Source organism: Pezoporus wallicus, unplaced genomic scaffold (genome assembly GCF_028554395.1).
Source record: "Pezoporus wallicus isolate ANWC-B61680 ecotype Strahan unplaced genomic scaffold, APGP_CSIRO_Pwel_v1 contig_6789, whole genome shotgun sequence".
Lineage (NCBI taxonomy): Eukaryota > Metazoa > Chordata > Aves > Psittaciformes > Psittacidae > Pezoporus > Pezoporus wallicus.
Window position 1 is genome coordinate 222,280 of NW_026637361.1, and position 27,025 is coordinate 249,304.

General features: G+C 44.8%; 2 protein-coding genes across 2 annotated transcripts; both read right to left on the minus strand.

Moving 5' to 3' along the window:
- Nucleotides 1-230: 230 nt before the first annotated feature.
- Nucleotides 231-5,188, minus strand: CDKL2 (cyclin dependent kinase like 2). The gene is given in 11 exon segments (XM_057405106.1): nt 231-320; nt 481-587; nt 702-813; nt 1,602-1,676; nt 1,678-1,693; nt 2,113-2,302; nt 2,305-2,386; nt 3,269-3,398; nt 3,922-3,975; nt 3,977-4,005; nt 4,988-5,188. Coding segments are annotated over 11 exon segments (1,086 nt in total).
- Nucleotides 5,189-13,287: 8,099 nt separating this feature from the next.
- Nucleotides 13,288-25,384, minus strand: QRFPR (pyroglutamylated RFamide peptide receptor). Its single transcript, XM_057405107.1, is given in 7 exon segments — nt 13,288-13,785; nt 15,761-15,858; nt 20,325-20,560; nt 21,338-21,387; nt 21,975-21,994; nt 21,996-22,160; nt 25,263-25,384. Coding segments are annotated over 7 exon segments (1,095 nt in total). The 3' UTR covers nt 13,288-13,381.
- Between the last annotated feature and the right edge of the window lie 1,641 nt (nt 25,385-27,025).

Consider the following 27,025-nt stretch of genomic DNA (forward strand, 5'->3'; position numbering starts at 1 on the left):
GCTCAAACCCAACATCATGAGCTGTGTAATTTCCAACACCAATGCCAAGCATGCACAAAACTATCCCTTTGAAACCCATGAGAAGGCTCTGGGAAGGTTTTTGTAAAAAAAAAGGTAGGAATCTATTAAGCAATGGCCATAAAAAGGCAGAGGCAACATAATGTGCTTGTACATACCACGTGTATGCAGAAATTAAAGCTAGACAGCAGAAATGAGAGCCCACTGGCTTTTTACAGGTAGGTGTGATTTTCTCCATGAGGCTAGTGCTCAGCTCTGGGGAAGCTGCCTTCTGATGCCTCAGGCATTAAAGTCCCTGACAGCTGCAAACTGGGGAAGAAAAAGCCAGAGACGGTCAACTTCCAGGTCTAGTATAAATGGAGAGGACAATCAGAAACTGCCTGATAGAGAAATGCAACACCAACATGTAACTTAAAACCAAACCTATTCTTTGATCAAATCAGACTCCCAAAATGTTGTTACCTGCTGTGAGGCCAGACTTGGGGTATGGAGATCAATAGCAGCAAGGGAGGCGACACAGGACTCTGAAATGGTTTTATTTTCTTTTTTGAGGTATCTGGGGTGCCATGCTGCAAAAGACAACCAATGCATACAGTGTTAAGGAAGCAAGAGCTAGCTGCTGCAACACACATTGCTTCCTGCTACTCATTTAGTAACCAGCTTTTATTCAGAGGACATCATACCTTCCACTCCTCTCAGCTCAGGCAGATGGTTTAGCTCTGGCAAATGCACATTTGTCTTGGAGAATTCCCATTTTCTCCTATTTGCCTGAAGGATGTTTTTTTCATTAGTAACCTGTAATCAAGGGCATAAGTACCAGCTCATGAAAATACATGAAAAAAAAACCAAACCAAAACCAAACAAAAAAAGCCAAAGCTATTTTCAAGCTTAAAAATGCATAAACACAGCAATGTTCTGCTGTAGTTGGAACTTGGGGAAGAGCAAAAGAAGCAACTCTAATGTGTGTGATGGAATCCATTCTGCTCAAGTGTTATTTATACATTATAAATAATGGAACAGCCACAGCAAGACAACCCCAAAGCAATCATCTAAGGGAGACTGCTTTCAGAGGGACAAAATACACCACCTGGAGAATGTCTTGGATTAGTTAGGTGTAAGAAGGCAAATATTCCTGTTAGCATGGAAAGAATATTGCTTAGGTAGTTTGTGCAGTGTAAAGCTTTCCAGTTCACTTGTTCTCATTATCCATTTTCAATGCATATATGACATGACTAAATAAGGCCCTGCCCATGTTAAACCCAAATCCTCAATTCTGCTCCAGAGGCACAGCACACAGGGTCTGGTTTTTTTGGCCGTGGATTTATTTCAAGTCTCACAGATACCCATGAGGACTGCTCCCTCATTTAAAATTGTCCTCTGATACAAAGTATGTTTCGTATAAGATAACTGTTAGCAAGGAATAACAGATAACACATTGGTAGGTCAAAAGGGGTGAAGAATAGAGTATTTCTAGTTGGGAGCCATGGTGAAGGCTGCAACAGATGGGATTCTTGACAAGAAAATATGTGCTTGGGTTCAGAATTGATTTCTGCTTTGACAAAGGGGAAAAGCAGATGACTTACCAAGGTCAAGCTTACACTGTAATGGCTTGCTGGAGAATGCTTCCACTGCCTTACAAATGGGTTCAAGTATTTTTTTACTCTTTTCATCAACTCTGTAATGAAAAACATCCCAAACTCTGTATTAACTGGTGAAAATAAAAACAACAAATGCAAGACATCCAGAAACATTGTCATGAAATGCTTAGGAAGATGGCTCACAGGGAAAACATCCTTTTGTGAGCTCACTTAACAGAGAAATGTGGTCCAAAGGACAAGCCACAAGCCAAAGAAAACCAAGTGCCACAGCAGCTGGTGGAACTGCTGCTGTTCAGGAGCTTTGCCCAGTGCTGAAACACACTCACAGCTGCTTGAGGTGAAGACAATTCTCCATCCAAGGGCTGTTCCTAGCCATGTCCCATCGCAAACACACATCGCATGTTCCACCATCATCACCTTACACCTCTCTCAGGCCATTTCAGTCCCTCAGCAACAGGGATGATACATATGAACTCCTCTAGCTCTGCTCCCATACCTGTATTTAAGGTTCCCAGGCAAAGGACCCATCCCAACTGCAGTGGGAGAAAAGTTCTCGTTGCTGGGGGGAATAACTATGCCTGCATTCTTGACATAGTCCAAGCTGCTGCTGGAATCTTTGATACTGGTTTGAGAGCTTATTGTAAAAGGGTTGATTGCACTGTCGTACAGGGAGCTCAGGTTGGAGATCGGTCTGCTCCTTCTGCATCAGTTTTCGAGTGCTTTGCCTTGAACAGCTTTGCATCTCTGCTCTTTGGCTCAATGCTAAAATCCTGTTTGCAAATAAAACATCGTCTTTCCCCTACGATCATGCTTACAAAGTAGCTTAGAACAGTGCACGCAGGAATAAGAAGTCAAAAGCCTAAACCTGCATGATTCTGCAGGGACCTGACAGAGATGGAATTGGTTTTAGTAGAAAACCTCTGTTTTCCATCAAACAGGAGACTTGCCAGGGTTCCAGCACCCTCTGTAAATAAGTCACTTTAGAATAGAGTCTGATGGAGGATATCCTATCTGATTTAGATAGGAAACGATGGAGGAAGAACAGTCATATCTCATGTCACTTTCAAATAAATCAAGTGAGAACTGAGCCCACTGTTACCTCAAAGTCACTCTGAAGCCTCTACTCCTTGGTAGCTGGTTGAAAGGAAAATACGTAATTTTGGAGGCAGGGCTTTAACACAGGTAAACAGCAGCATACAAGCATGTTTTTGTGATTCAACATGAGTTGATGATTCCCAAAGGATTCTCCCTTCAGCTCCGTATGTGCCGTGTAGTTTACCTGCAAGGGACTGGCCCAAAGGCCACTTGCAGACTGCTGAGCCAAGTACTAGAGCAACCTCATAGCTGCCAATCACCTAGAATCAACGGCACACAACTCCTACACAGCAGCCCACAGGCTGCACTGTGCTGGGTGTCAGAGCTGTGGGGGCACAGGCACAGTGTATTCCCCTGGATCAGGTGACAAGGTCTTCAGTGCTGTTTAGACTCACAGTAGCCTCCAAAGGGGAGGCACAGCACACTTACCTAGTCTTTTTTTTTCTTTTAATGAAATGGACAATTATGCTTATATTTTTGCTATGAACTTACACTGCTGCACATACTGATTTTAAAACATGTGAAAAAAGAATATTGGAAAACAAAGATGGACCAACCTGGACAACAAGGATTTTTCTTTCTTCTAAGCTATCATCTTTGTCCCTTTTGCTGATTTTTTTTTTTTTTTTTTTTAATTGATGGTTTCTGGCATCTTTCTGAATCTTTGATTTAAGCTCCTGAGCGAATCTATATTCCACATAGAGAAAAAAACAAAAACAAAAGGCTTCTGTTAATCTCAATATCCTCATCAGCTGGTGTTCAGCCCAGGCTCTGATAGCTTTTTAGGTAACCAAACCAGCCATGCCTTTTTAACTAATGAGAAGCCAGCCAAAAATGATGTATCCATTAAAACAAAGAAAATCTTTTAAGCACATGCTTTTCAGATTACAACAATGAAGGTGTTTGTGTCCCAGCCTGGTGTGGATGCCGACACATTGCATGCACACAGTGTAAGACTAAACTACCCAATATGGTGCGCTGCGGGTTGTGCACGCTGACGAATTAGCGTCATGACCAGCTAATGAGGCAAACATGCTGCTGCGCTGTGTTACCTGTCAACTGTTCTCCCATTTCCAGGAAGGCTAAACCCAAACAAAACCAAGACATCCAACAGCTGTCAGCTCTACAAAGCCAGCATAAAATCTTTAAGTGCAGCTGCTTAACCTCCTTCTAATATTAGCCTGCTTTGAGTAAGACAGGAACTGTTTACCTTTCAGCAAATCCATCCTTGTTGAAGAAATCACACTCCAAGAGTTCAGCACAGTCTTTCATGTGGGTCAATCTGCAAACACTTCTGTGAAAGCAAGGTGAACATGAGAAGGCAAATATATTAGAAATGAAATAAAGGCTTTTACATTTCTGAGTGAGAAGGCAAGAAAATACTTCAGTCTCTCCCCTCTAGGACTTGTTATATTGAAATGAGCCCAACCACTGCCAAAACCATTCTGTGTAATAAACACAGAACTGGCTGCTTCCATCCTAATCACCAGTGCTCACAGCAACTCATTGCACATATCACTCTGCTCTCAGTAAACCTCCATTGTTTCAGTTACCTTTGTCTGGCTGAGGCTTTACGCCCTCTTTTGACCATCAGCCATTTCAAATACAGCCACGTGGGTTTTAGGTTGTTTTAGTTGCCCAGCTCCAGACTACTGTGTGAAAGGACAAAAAAAACCAAACCCCCAACTCCCTGGAAGGATTCTCCGGAGTCTATTCCAAAGTTATAGGCTTCCTAACTCGCACACAGCAGACACATCCCTCCACCAGGAAGGGATCCAGGCATGCTTCTTTGCAGTGCCTCCACCAGCAGGTAGAGGTAGGGTTGGCAGAAAACACTGTATCCACACAGCTCTGCTAGCCAGTAACAAGTAAGCTTATGATCTACAAAGCAACCTTAGGTAGCAGATGAGGAGCAAAGCTTGTTGGGAGATGGGTTGAAAGATCAGCTGATGCTTTCAACACACCAGTCCTTCTTCACCTTTTTAATCTCCTTGGAAAACTTAATCAATGGGGCACTGTATGCTACAAATCCTCCCTGGAGTATATGCACTGACCATTTTGGCTCTGGAGATGGCTGGCTTAGTCTTGCCAGTCACCCAGGATGGTTGCTGTTGTAACCTTGCAGCCCCACTAAGCCACCAACCCGAACAGTTGATCATGCATCGGTAGTTGAGAGAAAGCCACTTTAACAGCCACAGCCCTTTCTGTAGGCTGTATTCTGCTCCCCAAAGACAAGTAAACAGAGAAACATTCATAGTAAACCACCAGTTAATTACCTTGGCTAAATCTAGCACTGCAGCAGGGAATTTGGGATAGCATTTGTCCAGAGATTTGGCCTCCTTCACTTCAGGCAACCTCATGCCAGCAAAGAGGGCATTTTTATAGGATAACTCTTGGTGTCTTGGAATTAAATTACCCGGTGCCACACAAACAAAGCAACCATCACGGAAGAAATACAGGACAGTCCGATGAAACATTTAAGAGGCTGGAACACTTTGTCAGCACTACCCTTAAGGGCTATAGTCTGCCATGAATTGATACTGAACTCATGAATTCTTAGATTGCCATTTGTAAACGGTGCTAAGAGCACACGCTCTGGGACAGTTCAGCATACACAAACAGCTTTTCCCCCAACACCTTCCTTCCCCGCATCAAAATGTATCTGACCCCTCCATTAGTAAACAGGTATGAGGATCCTGACAGGCTATTCTTACCCAGGCATTTGGTCATATGGTAGATCTGGTCAATGTCTGAATCTCCTGGGAAAATGGGTCCCATGTCCCCTATCTCTTGCTTTACCCTGTTTTGAGGGAACAATGGGTTTTCTCAGTGCTGTGGGGTGCTCAGTGGTGACAGGGGTGGGATGGGCCTAAGGAAGCTAAGAACCACTGGTGGGTGGCAGGGGACAAACAATCCACCCTGGCTCAGGGCAGTGTCCCAAAATCTTGTACTGGCTTGTACCCCATAGCATTTCCCTGCCCTGCCCTCATGAAGGAGTCCGCATTCTCCAATAATGGGTAGGGCTTTTCAGGGGTCTCAGCAGGATCAGACACCCTCCCCAGACAGACTCCATGTACCCTGTGCCTGTCATGCAGCACTGTCAGCACCCCTCTCCCCCCATCCCACCAATGCAGCCCCCTGATGCACCGGTGACGTGTGCTACTTACAAGTCAGGCACCCTCATGCCAAGTTGCTGGACATAGAACAGGCATCGAGAATGAGCCAACAGCTGCCTGGGCAGGGGAGAAAAGGGCTGGGTGAGCTGGGAAACCTGATTTTGAACCTGGCTTATCCCTAGTACCACAGCAAAGTCCCAGCCCGCTGGCTGGTTACAGAAGAATGGGGGGAGGATGATGGAGAGCAGTTGGATGTTGTCTCCAAAACCCACCACCATCAGTGGGAACTACTGCCATGGACACCCAGAGCACCATGGGAACCGGGTGTGCGGGCAAGGACAAAGTGGGAATGGGGTGAGTGCTGTCCTGAAGCTGTCACTGTCCCCATCACACTCGCTTTTTAATCCCAGCCGCATTGTCAGTCTCTGTCGGCTGTGCCTTCTCCTTGAGCTGCTACAGGAATCTTTAGAGTGATACTGCCTTGGGCCACCATGCCCTAAAGGTGCCAGTTCTGCCCAGCGGGGATGAGCCACCCCTCTCCTCGGAGGCCATCTCTTCCTGCAGCTGCTGCTGGACTTGCTGCAGCTCCTGCTCCTGGACTATCAACCGGCTCAGCACCTCCTGGCACCTTCCCTCTTCCAGGGAGGAAGAGTACATGGTAGTGCTGTGCAAAGGGGGGTGGCTGCACCCCGGCGAAAAAAAAGGCTTACTGGGCTAGTGGCTGCGGGCTCTCAGTGCCAGCAGGACATCTGCAGCATGGCTTGAATTTCTCTCCGTGCTGCTGGCTTGTACAACCCAATCTGGGGGGGAGCCAGGGGCTCCCCCACATTACACTGAAGCACAGCCAGCTGGGGGGGAGGGGTGGTCCCAGCAGCCCCATCCTAAGCCCCACATAGAATCATAGAATCGCAGAATGGTTTGGGTTGGAAAGGACCTTAAGGTCATTCAGTTCCAACCCCTCTGCCATAGGCAGGGACACTCACACTAAACCATGTCACCCAAGGCTCTGTCCAACCTGGCCTTGAACACTGCCAGGGATGGAGCATTCACAACTTCCTTGAGCAACCCATTCCAGTGCTTCACCACCCTTACAGTAAAGAATTTCCTTCTTATATGCAATCTAAACTTCCCCTGTTTAAGTTTGAACCTATTACCTCTTGTCCTATCACTACAGTCCCTAATGAAGAGTCCTTCCCCAGCATCCTTATAGGCTCCCATCAGATACTGGAAGGCTGCTGTGAGGTCTCCACGCAGCTTCTCTTCTCCAGGCTGAACAGCCCCAACTTTCTCACCTGTCTTCATACGGGAGGTGCTCCAGTCCCCTGATCATCCTCGTGGCCCTCCTCTGGACTTGTTCCAACAGTTCCATGTCCTTTTTATGTTGAGGACACCAGAACTGCACACAATACTCCAGGTGAGGTCTCACAAGAGCAGAGTAGAGGGGCAGGATCACCTCCTTCCACCTGCTGGTCACACTCCTTTTGATGCAGCCCAGGATACGGCTGGCATTCTGGGCTGCAAGCGCACCCTGCTGGCTCATGTTCATTTTCTCATCGACCAACACCCCCAAGTCCTTCTCTGCAGGGCTGCTCTGAATCTCTCTGACCAGCCTGTAGCTGTGCCTGGGTTAGCTCTGACCCACGTGTAGGACCTTGCACTTGGCATGGTTAAACTTCATGAGGTTGGCATCAGCCCACCTCACAAGTGTGTCAAAGTCCCTCTGGATGGCATTCCTTCCCTCCAGTGTATCAACCGAACCACACAGCTTGGTGTCATCGGCAAACTTGCTGAGGGCGCACTCAATTCCACTGTCCATGTCACCGACAAAAATGTTGAACAAGACCGGTCCCAACATGGATCCCTGAGGGACACCACTCGTTACTGGTCTCCAGCCGGACATTGAGCCATTGACCACAACTCTGCGTGCAGCCATCCAGCCAGTTCTTTATCCACCACATGCCACCATCTCCTTACCTGACTCCTCTGCCTTTCCACTTTGACCTCCTCCTGCCTCCACAGGAAGGAGTCCAGCTGCTCTTGTAGCGCTGCAGGAGATTTCCCACTGGCGTGCTGGTGTCCCTGCACATGGGTCACACTGCCTGCCTCTCTGCCTGCTCCTGTCCTGCACTCCTCACCATTGCTCTCAACTCTTCCAGCTGCAGGGAGGGGACAAGGAAGCTCCTCTGAGATGGTATGGGTGCAGTGAACAACCCCAGGTGCTGTGGAGGCTCCATGACCCCCAGCCAGCCAGGGGATGTGGCTGGGAACCCTGCCAGGAGCACCCCACAGCGCTGGTGGGTGGTGGGAGCTCCCTCTGCACCTCACCTGCTCCTGCAGCTGCTCCAATGTGGTGCCCAACTACTCCAGTGTGGCCCTGTTCACTCCCTGCTGCTCTGCCTGCTGCTTCAGGTCCTGCTTTATCACCTGGAGCGTGGACATGGCCAGCGAGATGGGAGCATGGGTGGGCTTTGCCTTCACAGGCTTAGCTGCTCAGGGGCATCCCTTGCACCCCAACCCAGGATGCTCCCAGCTGTCTGGGCTCCATTGCAGCCCTGCAGGGTACAAAACCTCTCCTGGTCCTTTACCTCAGTGGCAGACTGAGCTGATCACTGCCACTTTCAAGAGCTTTCTGCAGCAGCCTCCCCATGGGCTGCTCCTCACTGAGGACTTTGCTCTCCAAAGAGCCTATCTGAAGAGAGACCATGAATAGCTTGAGACATTCTCCTGCCCATCTTATGAGCCAGCCATTAAAATAACATGCAGGCATCAGATACCACATAATTAGATGGGAAGCAGAGCCATTTATTGAGGAATAAGTACTTCGACCAGAGCAGGTAGGAAAAGCCCCCTCACCCCCCATGCTAATAGCATGAGTTGGGAATCGTTTAGAAGTCCCTACTAGTACAAAGTTATATACACTACCTGTATTTAATTAGTGCCTCTGTTCCAGAGATCAGATGTTGGGAAGCTTGGCTGCAAACACCCTGTTCTGGTCTGAGGAACTCCACTACCATCCAAGCGGTGGGCCAGGGCACATCTGAACTCCGCATTTTCCTCTGAGGAGCTCAGTTCCTGGCACTGCTCATGCCAGACACCATTCACAGACTCCCCCACATTACACTGAAGCACAACCAGCTGAGGGATAAGGGTGGTCCCAGCAGCCTGCTCCTAAGCCCCACATGCCACCATCTCCTTACCTGGCTCCTCTGCTTCTCCAGCTTGCCCTCTTTCTGCCTCGAAAAGAGGGAGTCTTCCTGCTCTTGCAGCTTCTTGTAGCGCTGCAGGAGATTTCCCACCTGCATGCTGGTGTCCCTGCACATGGGTCACACTGCCTGCTTCTCTGCCTGCTCCTGTCCTGCACTCTTCACCATTGCCCTCAGCTCTTCCAGCTTCAGGAAGGGAAGAAGGAAGCAACTCTGAGATGGGACAGATACAGTCAGAAACCCTGGGTGCTGTGGAGGCTCCATGACCCCAGCCAGCCAGAGGATGTGGATGAGAAGCCCCGCCAGGACCACTGCACCAAGCTGGTGGGTGGTGGGAGCTCCCCCTGCACCTTGCCTGCTCCTTCAGCTCCTGCTTTATCTCCTGGAGCATGGACCTGCCCAGCGAAACAGGGGCATGGGTGGGTTTTGCTGGGGATAGTGCAGAGTACCCTGGCTCTAGCCTTGCTGCTGCAGTTCTGTCCATAAACAGGCTCCACTTTGCCACCTCTTCCAAGATGGGCAACAGAGGGCAGCCTGCCGCCACCAAGACCCCACATCGAACATGGACACCCCACATGGAGTAAGCTCAGCGCTGGGGCTCAGGGAAACAACACACAGTGTGGAGGCCCTGTCAGGACAGCCACTCCAGGGACACAGAGTGGAGCCCCTACTGCTCAGCCTTCCAGCCCACAGAGAAGGTCTGGTACCCTTGATACTGAGCCCAGCAGCCCACGGAGAAGGCCTGGAGCTCCTTTCACCCAGGCCAAAACCCCACGGAGAAAGTCTTGGCCTGCTCCCACCCAGGCCACCAGCCCACATTAAGAGGCTGGAGGTGCTGGCACCCAGACCACCAGCCGAGGGATGCAGCCCAGAGAAAAGGTTGCCTGGGCAGACCTTGAGAGAGCAGGGACTCAGCCAATAGCCCTGAGCTTCAGCACTGTTGGATGGACCAGCTGCAAGAGCTGTACAAGTGTTTGGAATCCTCAAGCTGCAGCACTTCCTCCAACTCCTCCATAGGTTTGCTGGAGGCTGAGTCTGAGATTCTTCACAGTCTCTATGGTGTCCTAAAGAAGCAAGCGGCTCTGCTGAAAAGCCACCGAGTTAGACTGCGCTGAGCTGGAGAAGCTGAAGTCCAAGCTGCTGCTCCTCCAGGAGGGAGGTGGGAGCTTTGGGGGCTGGTGGGGTGTTTGACACCTTGGGTGGGGGTTGTTGTCCTCAGAGCCTGGCCGTGAGGTTGAGACCCCCCTCACTGACTGTGTGTTCCCTTGGCCCATATTCTTGTAGGCCGGGAGAGCATCACCATCATGCTGGATGAGCTCTGGGGCCAGGTGTTGTCCTGCTAGAGAAAAGTAAGTGGTAAGTGACTGGAGGCTAAAATCAGCTTGTCTTGGGGGAAGTGGCAAAATTGACTTGTCCAGAGGCTCCATGTGTCCTTGGCATAGACTATCTCAGGAGAGGGTACTTCAAAGACCCAAAAGAGTACTGATGGGCTTTTGATATTGCTGCTTTGGAGACAGAGGAAATTGAGCAGCTGTCCACCTTGTCTGGTCTCTCAGAGGATCCTTCTGTTGAGGAAATGTGGCTCTGCTCCGTAAGACAAGTTATCTTCTGTTAGCAATAGAAGAAATGGATGGACTGACATGCTGTTGACATGGAATTTAACCTGAGAGCAACAACTCCATAGATCAGTTATTATCAGCAAGTATGAGTGCATGAGGATTGAAAAAAAGCAGAGGCAGATGAATTTCTTCCTTTTGAAGAGGGACGGGGAAAGGATTTATACTGGCATCTGGAGTTTTTACATTCTTATATGAATCTTGGCACCTTTGCAAATGAGGGGAGACTAGAGAAAAAACAAGAATTAAAGTTCTGAGTATTTCCAAGCACTCCTTTCACCCTCAGCACACACACACACACAGAGTCCTGCTGCCCAGCTACAGAGGGCTGCTTCAAAAAATCACACAAATACTTGTATACATTACTCAAGCTCTGAAGGTGGGTTTTCTGATACGACTAGAAATGCCTTCCTTCCCCACCTCTCCCTTTTTCTCCAGTAGAAAGTTGCCCAGTAGGAGCATTTTAAGTTGAGGTTTTCCCATTTTTCACCAGCAAGTGGTGGATGATGATTGAGGCAAAGGTTTAAAGAACATTTTCCAAAGAATGAGAAATAAGCAGAAGTTGGAAAGCTTTGTATTCCACAGGAGGCTGATCTGTCAACAAAATTCAAGTAACAGTTTTCAGGCAGCAGACATTTTCAGTCTTGGTTTGAGCTTTAAGCACCCTACAGGGCACAGATACAGTTTTTAGAAGTTTGTATGTACTTCCATTAAATTTCTAAAAGCCCTTTATGAATCCATGTTACACGCAAATATCTTTAAATCTCAAAAATGATCCTGGTTTGTAGGGCACCACTTTTTTTTTGCAGCAAAACAGGTGGTATCTCAGCTTGGCTTTCAGGACTGTTAGTCTGGATTTCTAGGAATAAATGAAACTAGGTTTTACTGCTTTGATTGAACAGATTTTGTTGCACTGATGCATCTGAAAAGTTGGGAGTGTGTGGGGATGGTAAAACCTCAAAATAAACCAGTATGTGACTCTGTTGGTGTTGCTTACAGCATTATTCAAAGTTAATGCACAGGGGCATGTCTGCATGACTGGCTAAAGCAGAACCTGACCTCATTCATGCTGTTTTACCCAGAGATAGCTCTCAAAACTGTTATTTTATCTAATACAATAATATTTATCTACTATAGTAATAAGAGTGTTCTTAATTCCTGGCTGTCTGGACAAGTCAGGAATTTTCCCGTCATTGCATGGGAGTGTATTATATGTACAATGTCAATAATATGTATAGAAATAAACAGTATTTCACAAAGAAGCATCAGAATCCCTTATCAAATGGAAAGTTGTAAACATTGGAGAATGATCAGATTACTTTCGATTTATACAAAGATAAGTTATACTAAGTTTCCATTTACAATGAAGTATAAAGTAGCAGTGTAAAAGAACCCTAAAATTTACTGCCAAGGGAGCACCAATGTTCTTTAGGTGAGGTAAGGGATGACAGAAGAGAGCACCAACACTTCACAGGCCATTAAAGGATACAACCTAACCTCCAATGGACTTGCAAATGATGCATTTCACAGCCTCATTTATGGACTCAGATCACGGTGTACCATTCTAGATCACGCTTTTCCCCCAGTCACAACTGTAAGCACCCTTTTACAGTTTTTCAGTTGGACCCATTGAGAGCAAAAATGTTTAGAATACATACGCATTTCAACCCTGTAATTTACTGTGAACCCTAAAAATAAGAGCACACTGGCCCTGTTCTTTAACAGTAATTAATCCACTTTGAAGATGATGGAGACACAAATATTTGTGCATGCCTTCAGAGAAGTGTCCGATCAAAAAACTGATGCTGAGTTTAAAGTCCTCTATAGGGACCCAGCAGGCTCTGGATCTGGCCCTGGCTCTTATAACCCTCCAGAAAATGGCAACACCACATTTTCAACTCATAAAACATATCCAAGCAGGATGGCAAATTAAACTTGGTGTTTACAGACCACACCTCCAGCATCTGTACACCTCTTGTACAGCACTTTTTCAGCTTCCACATTTTGCAGCATAACAATGCCATTTACAGGGCAGTAGACTGGCATTTAAGGTTGAACCCAAGAATTAACCTGTAAAAACAGCACATTATGCATGCATTGCTAATTGCTAATATGCTTCCAGATAACGAAATCTGAACATGGTTGAAGAGTTCAGTGACACATGCAATGTTTGAATCTTAATCTCTTCAGAGTCAGAATCTGGCTGGCTCTTCCATATTTTTCTTTTTTTTCCAAAACAGAATTGCATCTCAGTCTGCATTTTTCCTGAACTTGCAGCTGAAGCTTCCCAGTTCTCAGAGCTGCAGGGAGCACATCTTGAAGTATTAGACCCATGTCAGATTTCCAAGCTCTCTCTGTAGTTCTTCTCTTCTGGCATTTACCTATTTGTGCTCCAGCAGTGTGCCAGCATGCAGACATAGAATAAACTGAGCAAGCAGTAGTTGTTTGATTTACCTAAAGCAGAGGGCAAACAAGCCCTATATTAGCTTAGGAAGAAAAGTGGGATTTTTATTTTTTTTTCCTGGAAATAATATGGCAATATCATTTTCCAACATTTTACTCCTCATCTTTATATAATATATAATTTTCTCAACCATTATCCCAACATTAGAATAGCCCACAAAATATTTTCCAACCCTTATTTCAGAATGCAAATTAGAAAGCTATTTTTAATGGCTTGTTGAAAGTTACCATATAAAAAGAATGCTTTTCCCATTCTCAAAACCCTGGTGATGCTACTGTCCATTTCCCAATGCAGAATGCACACTGATCTCTGAGCTGAACAAGGCAAAGTTCCTTTTCAAATTCCTTTTTGAAGCAGGCTGATCATAGAACTTGACTTCAATGTTGCCATTGCTGAATGCCTCCCTCCTGACCTTGTCCGAGTCTATGGGGTTTCTCTGAGAAGCCCTTGCCTTCTGCCGCCTTATGGTAGTCCCCAAGTTGCCAAGTTGCCTGATGGGTGATGCGCTTTCTTTGATGATGCAGAAGCAGATGGCAGACAAAAAAATTTTCTTGAAATTTTCATTTATGAAAGCATACACGAGAGGGTTGCAAATAGAATTGAAGAATCCTATAGTCTGGACAATTGCGAAGATCATTTTGACTGTCACATCATCATAGTCCTTTTCAAAATTACCTGGAAAGGAAGAAGGAAATGTGCTGTAAGCACAGAACAGCATTAGTGCCTGTTTATCCTAATTATATCCGATCTGCCATTAGAAGCTCTCATTTAAAGTCAACAAAAGACCTTGCTGGAGGGTCTTAATGTTAGCAGTAGGGCTTTATCAGCACAGAAAATCATAATCTGCCACCTAACCCTGCTTTGTGCACATGTAAATAAGGACAGAGACATTCAAAAGAGGCAATTCATGAGCCAAAAAACTTGCCCAGTAGCCAAGAAATAGAAATCTTCCAGTCTGCAAAGCATAGGCCTCATTTATTCAAGTAGTTCTTCCGGCTCCAAGCTTTATGTCCTTATAAAAATGCACAAGTACTTTAAAACCAGTCCTTGTCTTATCACTAGCCACACTGCTTCTTTCTCTGGCCTGTCACAGGTCAACTCAGGGAAGCAAAAACATGCATCATCTTGGTCACATCTCTCACTTTTTAATCACCAAGATCACAGAAGACTCGTAATTTCTTGAATCCCAATACTTAATAACCAAACTCTGGTTTATATAGCAAGTAAGATAAAGGCCTTGCAGCATCTGAAATAATTCCTGAACTCAGCAATGAAAATGAGAGCAAACAGTTCATGGAGTGTTGTGGGCAACCCTAACATGGGACAATCCGGACAATTTTAATAGTTACAGCTTCTGCACTTGTGATTCTGCCTAGGCATAAGCATCATTTGGTTTAGCTGCTTGGCTGCAGGACTAGCGATTTATCTACTACAACCTTATTTGTGACAGAAGATGAAAAAATAGATGCTGCCTTTGGCAAGTACACCACCTATTGCAAACTTCCTCTTGCTCCTACATACAGACTGCTGTGTAGTCCCACTTGCTATCTCAGTACCCATTCAGGGTATGGGGTATGAACAGTGTTAAGACCCCAGAGAATAGGGCAAACAGCATAAAGCAAAGATAAGAAGCAATATATATGCACTTTGAAGCTAAGTATCTAGTCAAGACCAGTGAAAAAGCTCAACTGGATTCATTGGGTATTATTCATTAGCATCACTGTGATGCCCAGTATTTATATTTCCAATATGTCTACCTCATTAAAAACAGGGCAGGTGAAGAGATAAATAGTTCATAAATTTCACTCAAAGCAGTACGACAGTGGATGCAAATAGAAGTCTTCACACGTTAAATTAAAATTTACTTTGAATGAAAAAAGTTCCTTGTTCAAGAGGTTTTATAAATTGGAAATAACTTGTAGCTTCTAGTCAAGTGCTATTGACCTTTCAGCAAATGAGGGTGGCACGACTGACATACAAAGAAAAATATCTACATATATGCTTGCCATCCTAACAGTCAAGTCTTGCTTTTTCTTCAGTCTTATAAGACCTAAAAAGTCTCCTTTTCAGGACTGGATTTTGTGCTGTACAAATTTAGAGTCTATGACAACCTTCGTTCTCTTCGTTCTGAAAGAGCTGGTAGAGAGCTTGGGTTCCCTCCCACTCACCCTGCAATAAAGTTCACAAAGATTAATCTCTTTGTCTTGTTGCAAACCCATCTTTGTTAGGGGTTTTGTATGTGTGTTTGGTTTTAATTCACACAGCAGGGAAGAAGAGATGTGGCCGAGAAGTTTCTCTCTGATATAAGGTATCTCCCAAACACTATGTTAAGTGTCCTTTCCAAGCCAAATGATTCGATGATTCTATAATAATAGGTTTTTTAAATGTACTCATTTTTCCATGAGCATTGCAGATCTGTCCATTGCAGATTTGAGAGTATTTCTTGTGTTGTTGGCTATGTATCTCTATTACAAGACAGATCTGGGTTTTATAAGCATGACATTAAACTTTGTTAGTCAAAGGTATTCTATAGCTGAGTGCTCCAGCAGCACCAGCCTTTCACAACCTGTAGTTCCACTATTAAAAAAAAACAAAAAAAACAGAAAAAGAAAATAAAAGCTTTGTTGCATGACATATGGCAGGTACTCACTGTATTCTATCATCATGTGAATCACATGGAAAGGGGCCCAACAGAGTGCAAAGAGAAACACTACCATCACCATCATAACAATTGCTTGCTTCTTCTTGCTGAAATTGCATCAAGACATTCCATACTGAGTCACTGAGAGCTGACTGATAGTTACATGTGTCTCCAAGTTAGATCTGTAAATATGTTCTGATGGTTACAGATGTAAACAAAACCCTGGAAGAATGCTCAGAAGTACACAGCTCCCTCCGAAACAAAAAAAATGCAGCATCATATAAATGTAGTACATCAATTAATACCTTTTATTTCGCTCTTTTGGGAAAGCAATACACTTGGCAGCAGCATCAAGCAGTGACATGAGCGTAACTTGCAAGGCATTTTCACTCTATTCAAGCACATGCAATTTCCATAGTAAGAGATGAGGGCAAAACAAAACCCAAGAAAAATTAATTAAAACAATGAAAACAAAACCAAACCCATGAAATTCCATTAACAGCTCAAAAAACAGGAGTCCTTTCCTAGATCTGGGAGCACTGAAAATACCTATAGCACCTGATTATGAAGGCCGGAGGCCCACTGTCCATGGGTCCTGAAGGAACTGACAAATGAAGTTGCTAAGCCACTGTCCATTCCATGGGATATAGTCCTAGAGGGCAGGGGGGCCCAAGACTGTCGGATGATATTCAAGGATCACCTACTGCAGGCTCAGGAGTGTTGCATCCCAACTAGAAGGAAGTGCAGCAGGAGGGCCAGGAGACCTCCTTGGATGGATAAGGAGCTGCGGAGGAAAATTCAAAGGAAAAAAGAGGCTTATAAAAGGTGGAAGCAAGGACAGGAGGCCTGGGAAGAATACAGGGATGTTGTCCTGGAAACTAGGGACCAGATTAGGAAAGCTAAGTCCCAGTTAGAAATAAACTTGGCTAGAGATGTTAAGGATAACAGGAAGGAATTCTACAGGTACGTAGCGAATAAAAGACAGACTAGGGACAACGTAGGCCCCCTCTGGAAGCTATCAGGAGAACTGGCTACCCTGAATTTGGAGAAGGCTGAGGTTCTGAATGACTTCTTTGCCTTGGTTTCCACTGGCAAAAGCTCTGACGAAACCACCAAAGTCTTGGAAAACAGACAAAGGGATTGTGAGAATGAAGACCTTGGGCCCACTGTAGAAGAGGATCTGGTTCGAGACCATTTTAAGAACCTGAACATGCACAAGTCCATGGGACCTGATGAGATCCATCTGCGGGTCCTGAAGGAGCTGGCAAATGAAGTTGCTAAGCCACTGTCCATCATACTTGAAAAATCATGGCAGTCAGGTGAAGTTCCCAATGACTGGAAAAAGGGAAATATAACCCCCATTTTCAAGAAGGGGAAAATGGATGACCCAGGGAACTACAGACCAGTCAGTCTCACCTCCATCCCTGGCAAAATCTTGGAGCAGATTCTCCTGGAAGGCATGCTAAGGCACATGAAAATCAACAAGGTGCTTGGTGACAGCCAGCATGGCTTCACTAAGGGGAAATCCTGTCTGACCAATTTGGTGGCCTTCTATGATGGGGCTACAGAACTGATGGACAAGGGCAGAGCAATTGATGTCTTCTACCTGGACTTGTGCAAAGTGTTTGACACTGTCTTGCATGGCATCCTTGTCTCTAAATTAGAGAGACATCAATTTGATGGATGGATGTCCTGGGTTCAGCAGTAGCAGTCATGTTTCTCCTTTGTGGTAGCTGGTGCAGTGCTGTGTTTTGACTTCCAGCCTGGGAACAATGTTGGTGAAACCGATGTTTTCGGTTGTTGCTAAGTGATGTTTACCTTGACCAAGGACTTTGTGAGGCTCATGCTCTGCCAGGGAGGAGGGGAAGCTGTGAGGAAGCAGAGACGGGGCGCCTGACCCAGGCTAGCCAAGGAGGTATTCCATACCACAGCATGTCATGCCCAGGGTGGGGGGTAACTGGGAGTTACCCGGAAGGACACGGGCTTCTGGGTGGGACTCATTTCTTGGCCGGTGGTATTGTATTCTCTTCCCTTGTTATTTTCTCTTATCATTGTTGTCGTTGGTGGTAGCGGTGGTGATTTGTGTTGTACATTGGTTGCTGGACTGTTCTTGTCTCAACCCGTAGGAGTTGCACCCTTTCGATCCTCCTCCCCGTTCCTCCGGGAGTGGGGAAGGGGAGAGCCCCGTCGGGGGGGAGTCTTGATTGTTGTCAGCCCGGCATCACTCACTGGGAGTGAGTGAACAAATTGCCTGACTGGGTTTAAACCACGACAATGGACCACTCAGTAGATAAAGAACTGGCTGGATGGCCGCACACAAAGAGTTGTGGTCAGTGGCTCAATGTCCAGCTGGAGACCAGTAACGAGTGGTGTCCCTCAGGGATCCATGTTGGGACCGGTCTTGTTCAACATCTTTGTCAGTGACATGGACAGTGGAATTGAGTGTGCCCTCAGCAAGTTTGCTGATGACACCAAGCTGTGTGGTTCGGTTGATACCCTGGAGGGAAGGAATGCCATCCAGAGGGACCTCGACATGCTTGTGAGGTGGGCTGATGCCAACCTTACGAAGTTTAACCATGCTAAGTGCAAGGTCCTACACCTGGATTGGAGCAATCCCAGGCACAGCTACAGGTTGGGCAGAGAAGAGATTCAGAGCAGCCCTGCGGAGAAGGACTTGGGGGTGTTGGTCGATGACAAAATGAACATGAGCCAGCAGGGTGTGCTCGCAGCCCAGAAAGCCAACCATATCCTGGGCTGCATCAAAAGGAGTGTGACCAGCAGGTGGAAGGAGGTGATCCTGCCCCTGTACTCTGCTCTTGTGAGACCTCACCTGGAGTATTGTGTGCAGTTCTGGTGTCCTCAACATAAAAAGGACATGGAACTGTTGGAACAAGTCCAGAGAAGAGCCACGAGGATGATCAGGGGACTGGAGCACCTCCCGTCTGAAGACAGGCTGAGGAAGTTGGGGCTGTTCAGCCTGGAGAAGAGAAGGCTGCGTGGAGACCTCATAGCAGCCTTCCAGTGTCTGAAGGGGGCCTATAAGGGTGCTGGGGAGGGACTCTTCATTAGGGACTGTAGTGGTGGGACAAGGGATAACAGGTTCAAGCTTAAACAGGGGAAGTTTAGATTGGATATAAGGAAGAAGTTCTTTACTGTGAGGTTGGTGAGGCACTGGAATGGGTTGCCCAGGGAAGTTGTGAATGCTCCATGCCTGGTGGTGTTCAAGGCCAGGTTGGACAAAACTTTGGGTGACATGGTTTAGTGTGAGGTGTCCCTACCCATGCCAGAGGTGTTGGAACTGGATGATCTTAAGGTCCTTTCCAACCCTAACTATTTTATGATTCTATGATTACACAGAGAATTTGACACAAAATGAAACTATACTGCAACATTCAACCTTTGCTGGTAGGCAAAGTGCAAGAGCTAGAAACACACCCCCTGCCTGCACTGCAATATCTCACAAACTCAAAGTATACATGAATATATACATGTATATCCCTAAATGGATATACAATTCATGTAAGTACCTTTATAGATCCGAAGATGGATCTCTCGCTTGAGCTAAATAAGCAGCACTTGACTGGTAGCAGTTACAGGGTCTGCTCCCTGCTGTATGGAAATTATGTGAGTAGCTGCCCAATGATTACATGACCGCTTAACTCCTGTGAGGTTATACTCTCCATCAGTTCTGATACGCAGTGGTCAGCTTCCTTAGGCACTTCATTGGGCAAATATCTAAGGAACCATTGATCTTTAAGCTGCTTGTCAGTATTCTTCCTACAGTCGATACATAAGGTGATACTCTCCTCAATGAGCAGAACCATTAACAATTCAGGCAACAGATGAATTTGCCAAATGGAAAGGAAAAACTTGAGGCAGTATTAAGTGCAACCTGTACTTACTGCTAAATAGTGAAGTTGGTAATCATTAATTTTCATAACTTGTCAGAGCATTACCATTTGAATAATCTCATGCAAACATTTGAGAACACTCAAAATTCTTTGGAATTTGTATGAAGTTCAACTGTAAAAGTAGGTTTTGAATTCTGATTTTCCCTCCACACCCCGTATGCCAATTTAAGTTACAATAAGATCATAAAGAGGTATTCACAGTCTCAGAATTATATAAGGAACTTCCCAAAGAATATTTCGAGACCATGTAGTAGCATTTTCCCCAAGTCATATTCTAACTCATGAGCCCTATCTTCTAAAAAAAAGCATTTCACGCTGTATGAATTGTATTGAAAGAGCTTGACATCCAAGGTGTGGCTACACTATACTTTGAAAACAGCCTATTAAGGTTGCCTTGAATTGGGTACCTCAGCATTAAATAACTAGCTAGCTTTGGAAAACTGGTCTACGCTTGCAGACAGACAGATTTTCCACACCCCTCTTTTTTTTTTTTTTTGCACCCCTTTTCAAGAGCTGCCAGGAAAAAAACAGAACAAAACAAATAAAAAAACAAAACCCAAAAACTAGCCAAATAAAAACAACAACAACAAAAAAAACCAAAAACACAAAAAAGGAAACAACACAAAAAAGGAAACAACACAAAAAAACCAAATAACCAGAACCTTGGTATCTTAGACATTTCACTGCCATGAATGATTTGAAGAACTGAAGCATCTGCCATTCGTTTCTTAATCCAGAGTTCATAGCCAATTTTAGTGGACAAAAAGAGCATCAGCGTCAGTGGAAGAAGGAAAAATATAACAAGAATAAAGGTTGTATGTATCTTCTGATAAATTGGACTGGCCCATTCTTCCAAGCAACAAACATACACCTTTTCATATAGAAAGTCATATTTAACCTGTAAGAAGTTTAAGAGAGATGAGTTACTGCAGTATTCACCCCAAGTGTAAAAACCAAGCACATTCAAATATTCCTTGCTCTTAATATAACAACCAGCATTAAACAGCGAGACTTTTCAAAGTGACAGTTCTTCCACACGCTTTTCCACATGAAATATTGATTGGTCCGAGTTGACACAGAGAGGTCAGGAGATGCTCTGATCTCCTCCTCTAAACTTCCTTTTTTTTTTTTTTTAAATGTGGACTGTCAAAGGAGACCTTGGCTGCATATTTTGCAGGTATAGATGGGTGCACAGAAACCTCACATATTAGTCACTTAAAAAAAATGAAACAAATTTGTTAACATTCAGACTGGTGAGAGCAGATTCTGACAAGCCTTTCCCTCCCACCCCCACCCAGAGTGTATGCTAACTCCTTACACTATAATGGGCATTTCAAACTAGGCACAGTTCTTCCAAATCTCGGAGAATACTGTATCATCCTCAGTCATCTAAGCCCTACACTGCTGTGTGCCAGTGCACCTATGAACTGAAAGGAAGCCCCAGTGGAATTCACAGATGTAATTACTGCTCTTCGAAGCAACTAGTCCCTGCTGGCAGTCCTTCCAGTGCATGTAAGTACTAATCCTTAGCCTGTCATGCTGGCACACAGAACAACAGCTCCATTTCTCTTACCCACTCACTTCTTATGAATTTTTTCAGTTTCATTGCTGAACGTACAGAAAGATCCAGCAAGGACCGCATTTCAAATGTAAATTCCCATTTCACCTAACATACCTCAAGCCACGTAGCTGACCCAGCAATAAATCCCAGCAACCAGACTATGCCTGTAAACAAATACAGTTTTAATACTTTGTACAACAAGCAGCATAAGTTTTGGTACACAGTTTAACAGCATCATCTTTAAGAAGTCAGGCAAAGTAGACAATTTAAATAAAGCACAGTTTTATAGGAGGCATACATCAGTCATCATTCACATCAAGAAGTAACAGCATGCTCTTTTTTCAGTTTTCTTTTTTCCAGTTTTCTTTCTCTCAATCTACCTTCATTTACTGGTATTCAGGTGTAAAGGCAACTTAATTAGCATGAGCAGGATTACATATGTTCTCTTTGTGTTACAATGGAAGGACCACAACAGTTGCCAAAGGTTTATCAGAGTCTTGGTTAAATCAATCTTTTGACTTCAGATTCCAAGTCTATCGTCAGGGTTTTGGCTAGTAATTATTACACATATCTGTACATATAGGCACTATCCTTGAGCCATTTCATACGTGTTACCAAACTTCTTACCGTTAAGTCTATCTCTGATTCACTGGTCATATCAGTGCCTCCAGTTCTGCCATGCCATCTACACCAGCTACACTGAACATTATTTCTCCGCACACATGGTTACTGGAGGTGCTTAAAATCTTACCAAGCATCATGAAAGCTCTTATTGGTGTACTGCCACTTCATTTTCAGTGAATGCACAATTCCCTGGTGTCTTTCCACAGCAACACAGGTCATGGTAAGAATCTCAGTTACAATGGCAGTGGATTGAACAAATGGTACCATCTTGCAGGCAAAGGTACCTGCAATAGTCAGAAAGTAAGGTGCGCTACTGTTGCAGTTCAGAAAAAAGCTATTAGTACCAGGCTTTGCTATTAAAGTGCTATTGTGCAAAAAACAACACACTAAGATGCTTAGATGTATTTTATCAGCTGAACTGCCAAGTCACCTTTGAAGCTATTCATCAAATGCAGCTTTTAGTAGTCATTCTTCCATTGTACACACTATCTGCAAAACCAAGACTTCTAATGACACATTTGCTTGCCCTGTATCAGTCTGACACTTATTTCTATTTCACTTTTGGCCAAGTCTTCCATCACCTATTTTCATATATGCCAAATTACAGGGATATTTATTATGTTTTATCTTGGCAGATTATTCTCCAGTTTTATGTAAGTATTTGCATTAACAGTTCAAAAGTTTACCTTTTCTGCTGTCACAAATATATTCCTTCTGCTCATTTAAATACCACTCTCTCCATACACTTTGGCACTTGATGCATCATTCTGCCAAGTGATGAGTCTTCTAAGAGGCATATCATAAGAGGTGCATCATCATCTTCATCTTTCTGTTCTCCAAGTCTTCCTCTTTCCCAGTTTCCTGGGTTCAGCAGTAGCAGTCATTTTTCTCCTTCTTAGTAGCTGGTGCAGTGCTGTGGTTTTGACTTTCAGCCTGGGAACAGCACTGATAACACCAATGTTTTTAGTTGTTGCTCAGTAATGTTTACTCTGACCAAGGACTTTCTGAGTCTGCTGCTCTGCCACGGAGGAAGGGAAGCCGGGAGGAAGCAGAGACAGGACACCTGACCCAAACTAGCCAAAGAGGTATTCCATACCACAGCACGTCATGCCCAGTGCAGAAACTGGAGGGAGTTACCCGGAAGGGCTAGTTCGCTGCTCGGTCGGGCTGGGTATTGGTCAGTGGGTGGTGAGTACTTGTATTCTCTTCCCTTGTTATTTCCCTTAGCATTATTATTATTGGTGGTAGCAGTAGTGATTTGTGTTATACCTTAGTTACTGGACTGTTCTTATCTCAGCCCATGGGAGTTACATTCTTTCAGTTCTCCTCCCCATCCCTCCAGGAGCAGGGGGAAGAAGGGTGGGGAGCGAGCGAACTGCTGTGTGGTACTGAAATACCGGCTGGGCTTAAACCACGACACCCAGTTAACACATTATGTTAATGACACTGTTCAAATTAAATGCAGTTTCTTGTCTGCATTTTCACAGCTGTATAGGTACCTATTGTATTTATGTACAGCTATGTCGTGGTTTAAACCCAGTCAGGTAATTCGTTCGCTCACTTCCCCCCCTTTCTCTTCCACCCCCTGCTCCCGGAAGGACAGAAAGGAGAATCGAAAAGAATGCAACTCCCACCGGTTGAGATAAGAACAGTTTAGTAACTAAGGTATAACACAAATCACTACTGCTACCACCAGTAATAATAATGATAAAGGAAATAACAAGGGAAGAGAATACAACACCTCAGCACCAGCCGACCGATAACTTGCCCCCCAAGCCCGACCAAGCTCCGACCGATACCTCCTCCAACCCTGCAGTCCCCAGCCCTTCCAGCTCACTCCCAGTTACCTCCTGGGCATGACGTGCTGTGGTATGGAATACCTCTTTGGTCAGTTTGGGTCAGGTGTCCTGTCTCTGCTTCCTCCTGGCTTCCCCTCCTCCCTGGCAGAGCATGAGGCTCACAAAGTCCTTGGCCAAACCAAAACATCGCTATCAATTCTGTTCCCAGGCCGAAAGTCAAAACACTGCACTGCACCAGCTACCAAGAAGGAGAAACATGACTGCTACTGCTGAACCCAGGACAAGCTACCACAGATCTTCATCTTTCACTGGTGCTGTAACTTCCCAAAAGTACATATTCCATTCTTAATGTAGTAGTCACTCTCCATTTGAACCCAGGACACGTTACTCATCCTCAAGTCCCAGCCATCTTTGAAATTGTGGTGTAAATTATTCTCCCAAAAATCTTATGCTAACACCCTTGCCAACCAACTTCTTACTGACTCATTTTCTGACCTTGAGATAATTTTGCATGTCCACATTCTCACAGTTCTCTCACATTCTTAAAGTTCAGAATCATATATTCAATTCAGTAACAGCTGGGGTTATTTCCCTTAATTTCATCATTAATTATAACTTACCCAGATATAAACCATAAACTCAAATCAGTCAAAGGAATATCTGATCCAATTGCAACTCAAGTTTTAAGATGCTACAGACACCTAAAGCAACAAAAGCATTAAAAACAAAGAAATAAAGAAAGAAGAAACTATCAAAACTTAATCTATCCTCCATGAATAGAACAAGGAAAAGGGAAACCTCCATCTTCCAGGCCAAGCTAAAAGCCATTGTAGCTTAAAGAAGGAACTGGTTTCCTACTGGTCTCAATTCTAGCTGCACAAAAAATTGCTTTTTTTCTGTGGCTCCAGAAAGAAGAAGAAGGGGGCAAGGAGCAAAGGATGGAAGTCAAGTGTCCTTCAAGTACATATCCAATACCAGCAACACAGTGAATGTGCATGCAGATCGCATTTAAAACAGAATAAAAATACCCCATGCAGCCCAATTTCAAGCTACTTGAGTAAGTAAGGTCTTAGCACGCTCAGTAGGAAATGTGTGGAAGAAGATGCACCAGGCTGCTTGTCTGTTTCTCACTTAACGTATTTTTCAAGGGTGTCAGAAAAGGAGCAAGACATCTTGACATCAACTGCAATTTATATTATAAACTTCCCCCCATTTCTTCCTTGACTTCAGTAAGCACAAAGTAGAAACACAGCCCTTATGAAACAGCCAATATCTTAGTAAATTAACCCATAACATTCTCGTAGGTAAGTTTAGGAAATGCAGGTTACATGAATGGACAGTGAGGTGGATTAGGAACTGGCTGAACAACACAGTTCAGAGGGCTGTGATCAGCCAAGCAGAATCCAGTTGGAGGCCTGTGGTCAGTGGTGTTCCCCAAAGACCAATACTGGGTCTGGTCTTTTTCAGCTTGTTTATCAATGACCTGGACGAAGGGCTAGAGCGTACCCTCAGCAAGTTTGCCAATGATAGGCTGGAGATTTGGGCAGAGAAACCTAATGAGGTTCAACAAGGGCTAGTGTAGGGTACTGCACCTGGGGAGAAAGAACCCCAAGTACCAGCACGGGTTGGTGGCTGACCTACTAGAGAGCAGTTCAGCTGAGAAGGAGATGGTAAGTTTACTATGAGCCAGCAGCGAGCCCTTGCGGCCAGGAGGGCCAATAGTATCCTGGGGTTGCATCGGGAGTAGTGCGGCAGCAGGTCGAGGGAGGCAACCCTCCCCCTCTACTTGGCCCTGGTGAGACAACATCTGGAGTACTGTGTCCAGTTCTGAGTGCCTCAGTACAAGGCAGACAAAGAGGTACTGGAAAGGGTCCAGCGGCAGGCCACAGGGATGTTTGAGGCTTTGGAGCATCTTTCTTATGAGGAGAGACTGTGGGAGCTAGGCCTGTTTAGTCTAAAGAGCAGACTGAGGGGGTATCTCATTAATGGATATGAATATCTCAAAGTCGAGTGCACAGAGGATGCTGCCAGACTCACTTCAGCAGTGCCCAGCAACAGGATGAGGAGCAATGCCCATAAACTAAACCACAAGAAGTTTCACCTCAACATGAGGAAGAACTTCTTTACGTTTAGGGTGGCAGAGCACAGGAACAGGCTGCCCAGGGAGGTTGTAGAGTCTCGCTCTCTGGAGACATTCAAAACCTGCCAGGATGCCTTCTTGTGTATCCTGCTGTAGGTGGCCCTACCTTGGCAGGGGGGTGGACTAGAGGATTTCCAAAGGTCCCTACCAACTCTAATGATTCTGTGAACCAAAGTATCTCATCCATTTATCACCACACCAGTACAGTATGTGCTACACATACAAGCACCAAATCTACTCAGTCAAATTTATAGTCCTTCAACCAGTGTGTTGAAACTTCTGTAGCAAGATTACAAAAATCAAGCTCAAATCATACCTTCTTTGCTTAAGGGAAATGGTGAATACAACCATAGAAGAGGCTATGGCACACCATCTCTGGCCACTTCTGGAAAGTCAGCTTACTGCCATGAGTAAAGCAGAGCTAAAATCATCTTCAGCCAAATACAAATCCTACTCCTTTTGACAAAAAGTAGAGTTTCCACTATTGGTTTCAAGTTTTTTCTTCACTAAGTTAGAAGTGACTCCTGATACAAATAATACGAACATAAAAGCAAAATTTGCACATGAAATAAATGTTTAAGTTCCTGTTTCACTAAAGAAATTAGTTCAGTTTTGGGTGCTGGAGCTGTGGAGGAAAAAAACCCAAATCCACACAACAAACCTTACCTGTTGCTTCAAATCACACTGGTTTATATCAGTCCTCATTATTTACTCTTACCATTTTGCTTTGAGGACCTCTTCTTATCACTTCCATACAAAACCAAAAAACGTATTTTCCAGAAGACTTCATTATGGTTTTTTTTTAAATTTAGAAGCAAAATATGTACCATAAGAATCAGATGCTCAGCATTTAATATTTAATAACATCAGGGACCTTCAGAGAAAAATCTGTCAGATTTTGTTTTATTTAAGAAGGGCATACCCATCTTTCCTTATCTCTGTGGGAAGCTGCAGGCCACTCCAAAGTAACTGCATTAGGAAGAGGTATCAGCCACCTTGTTTCAAGTTCAAATCTTTGTATTTTCATGCCAATCCTACATCCCTCCTGTTTGAGCTGTGCAAGAAATTCAAGTCCATCAAAACTCTTCTGCAGGTCTGAGTCTTCAAAAATTCACATACACAGTTGGAGAGGAAACTTTACTTGCGTTACCCCAGATACATGTGGCCAAGTGCCAGACACAGAAATTGAAAAATACAGAGAAACAAATCTTTCTTGTTATGTCACCTCAGGTAATCAAA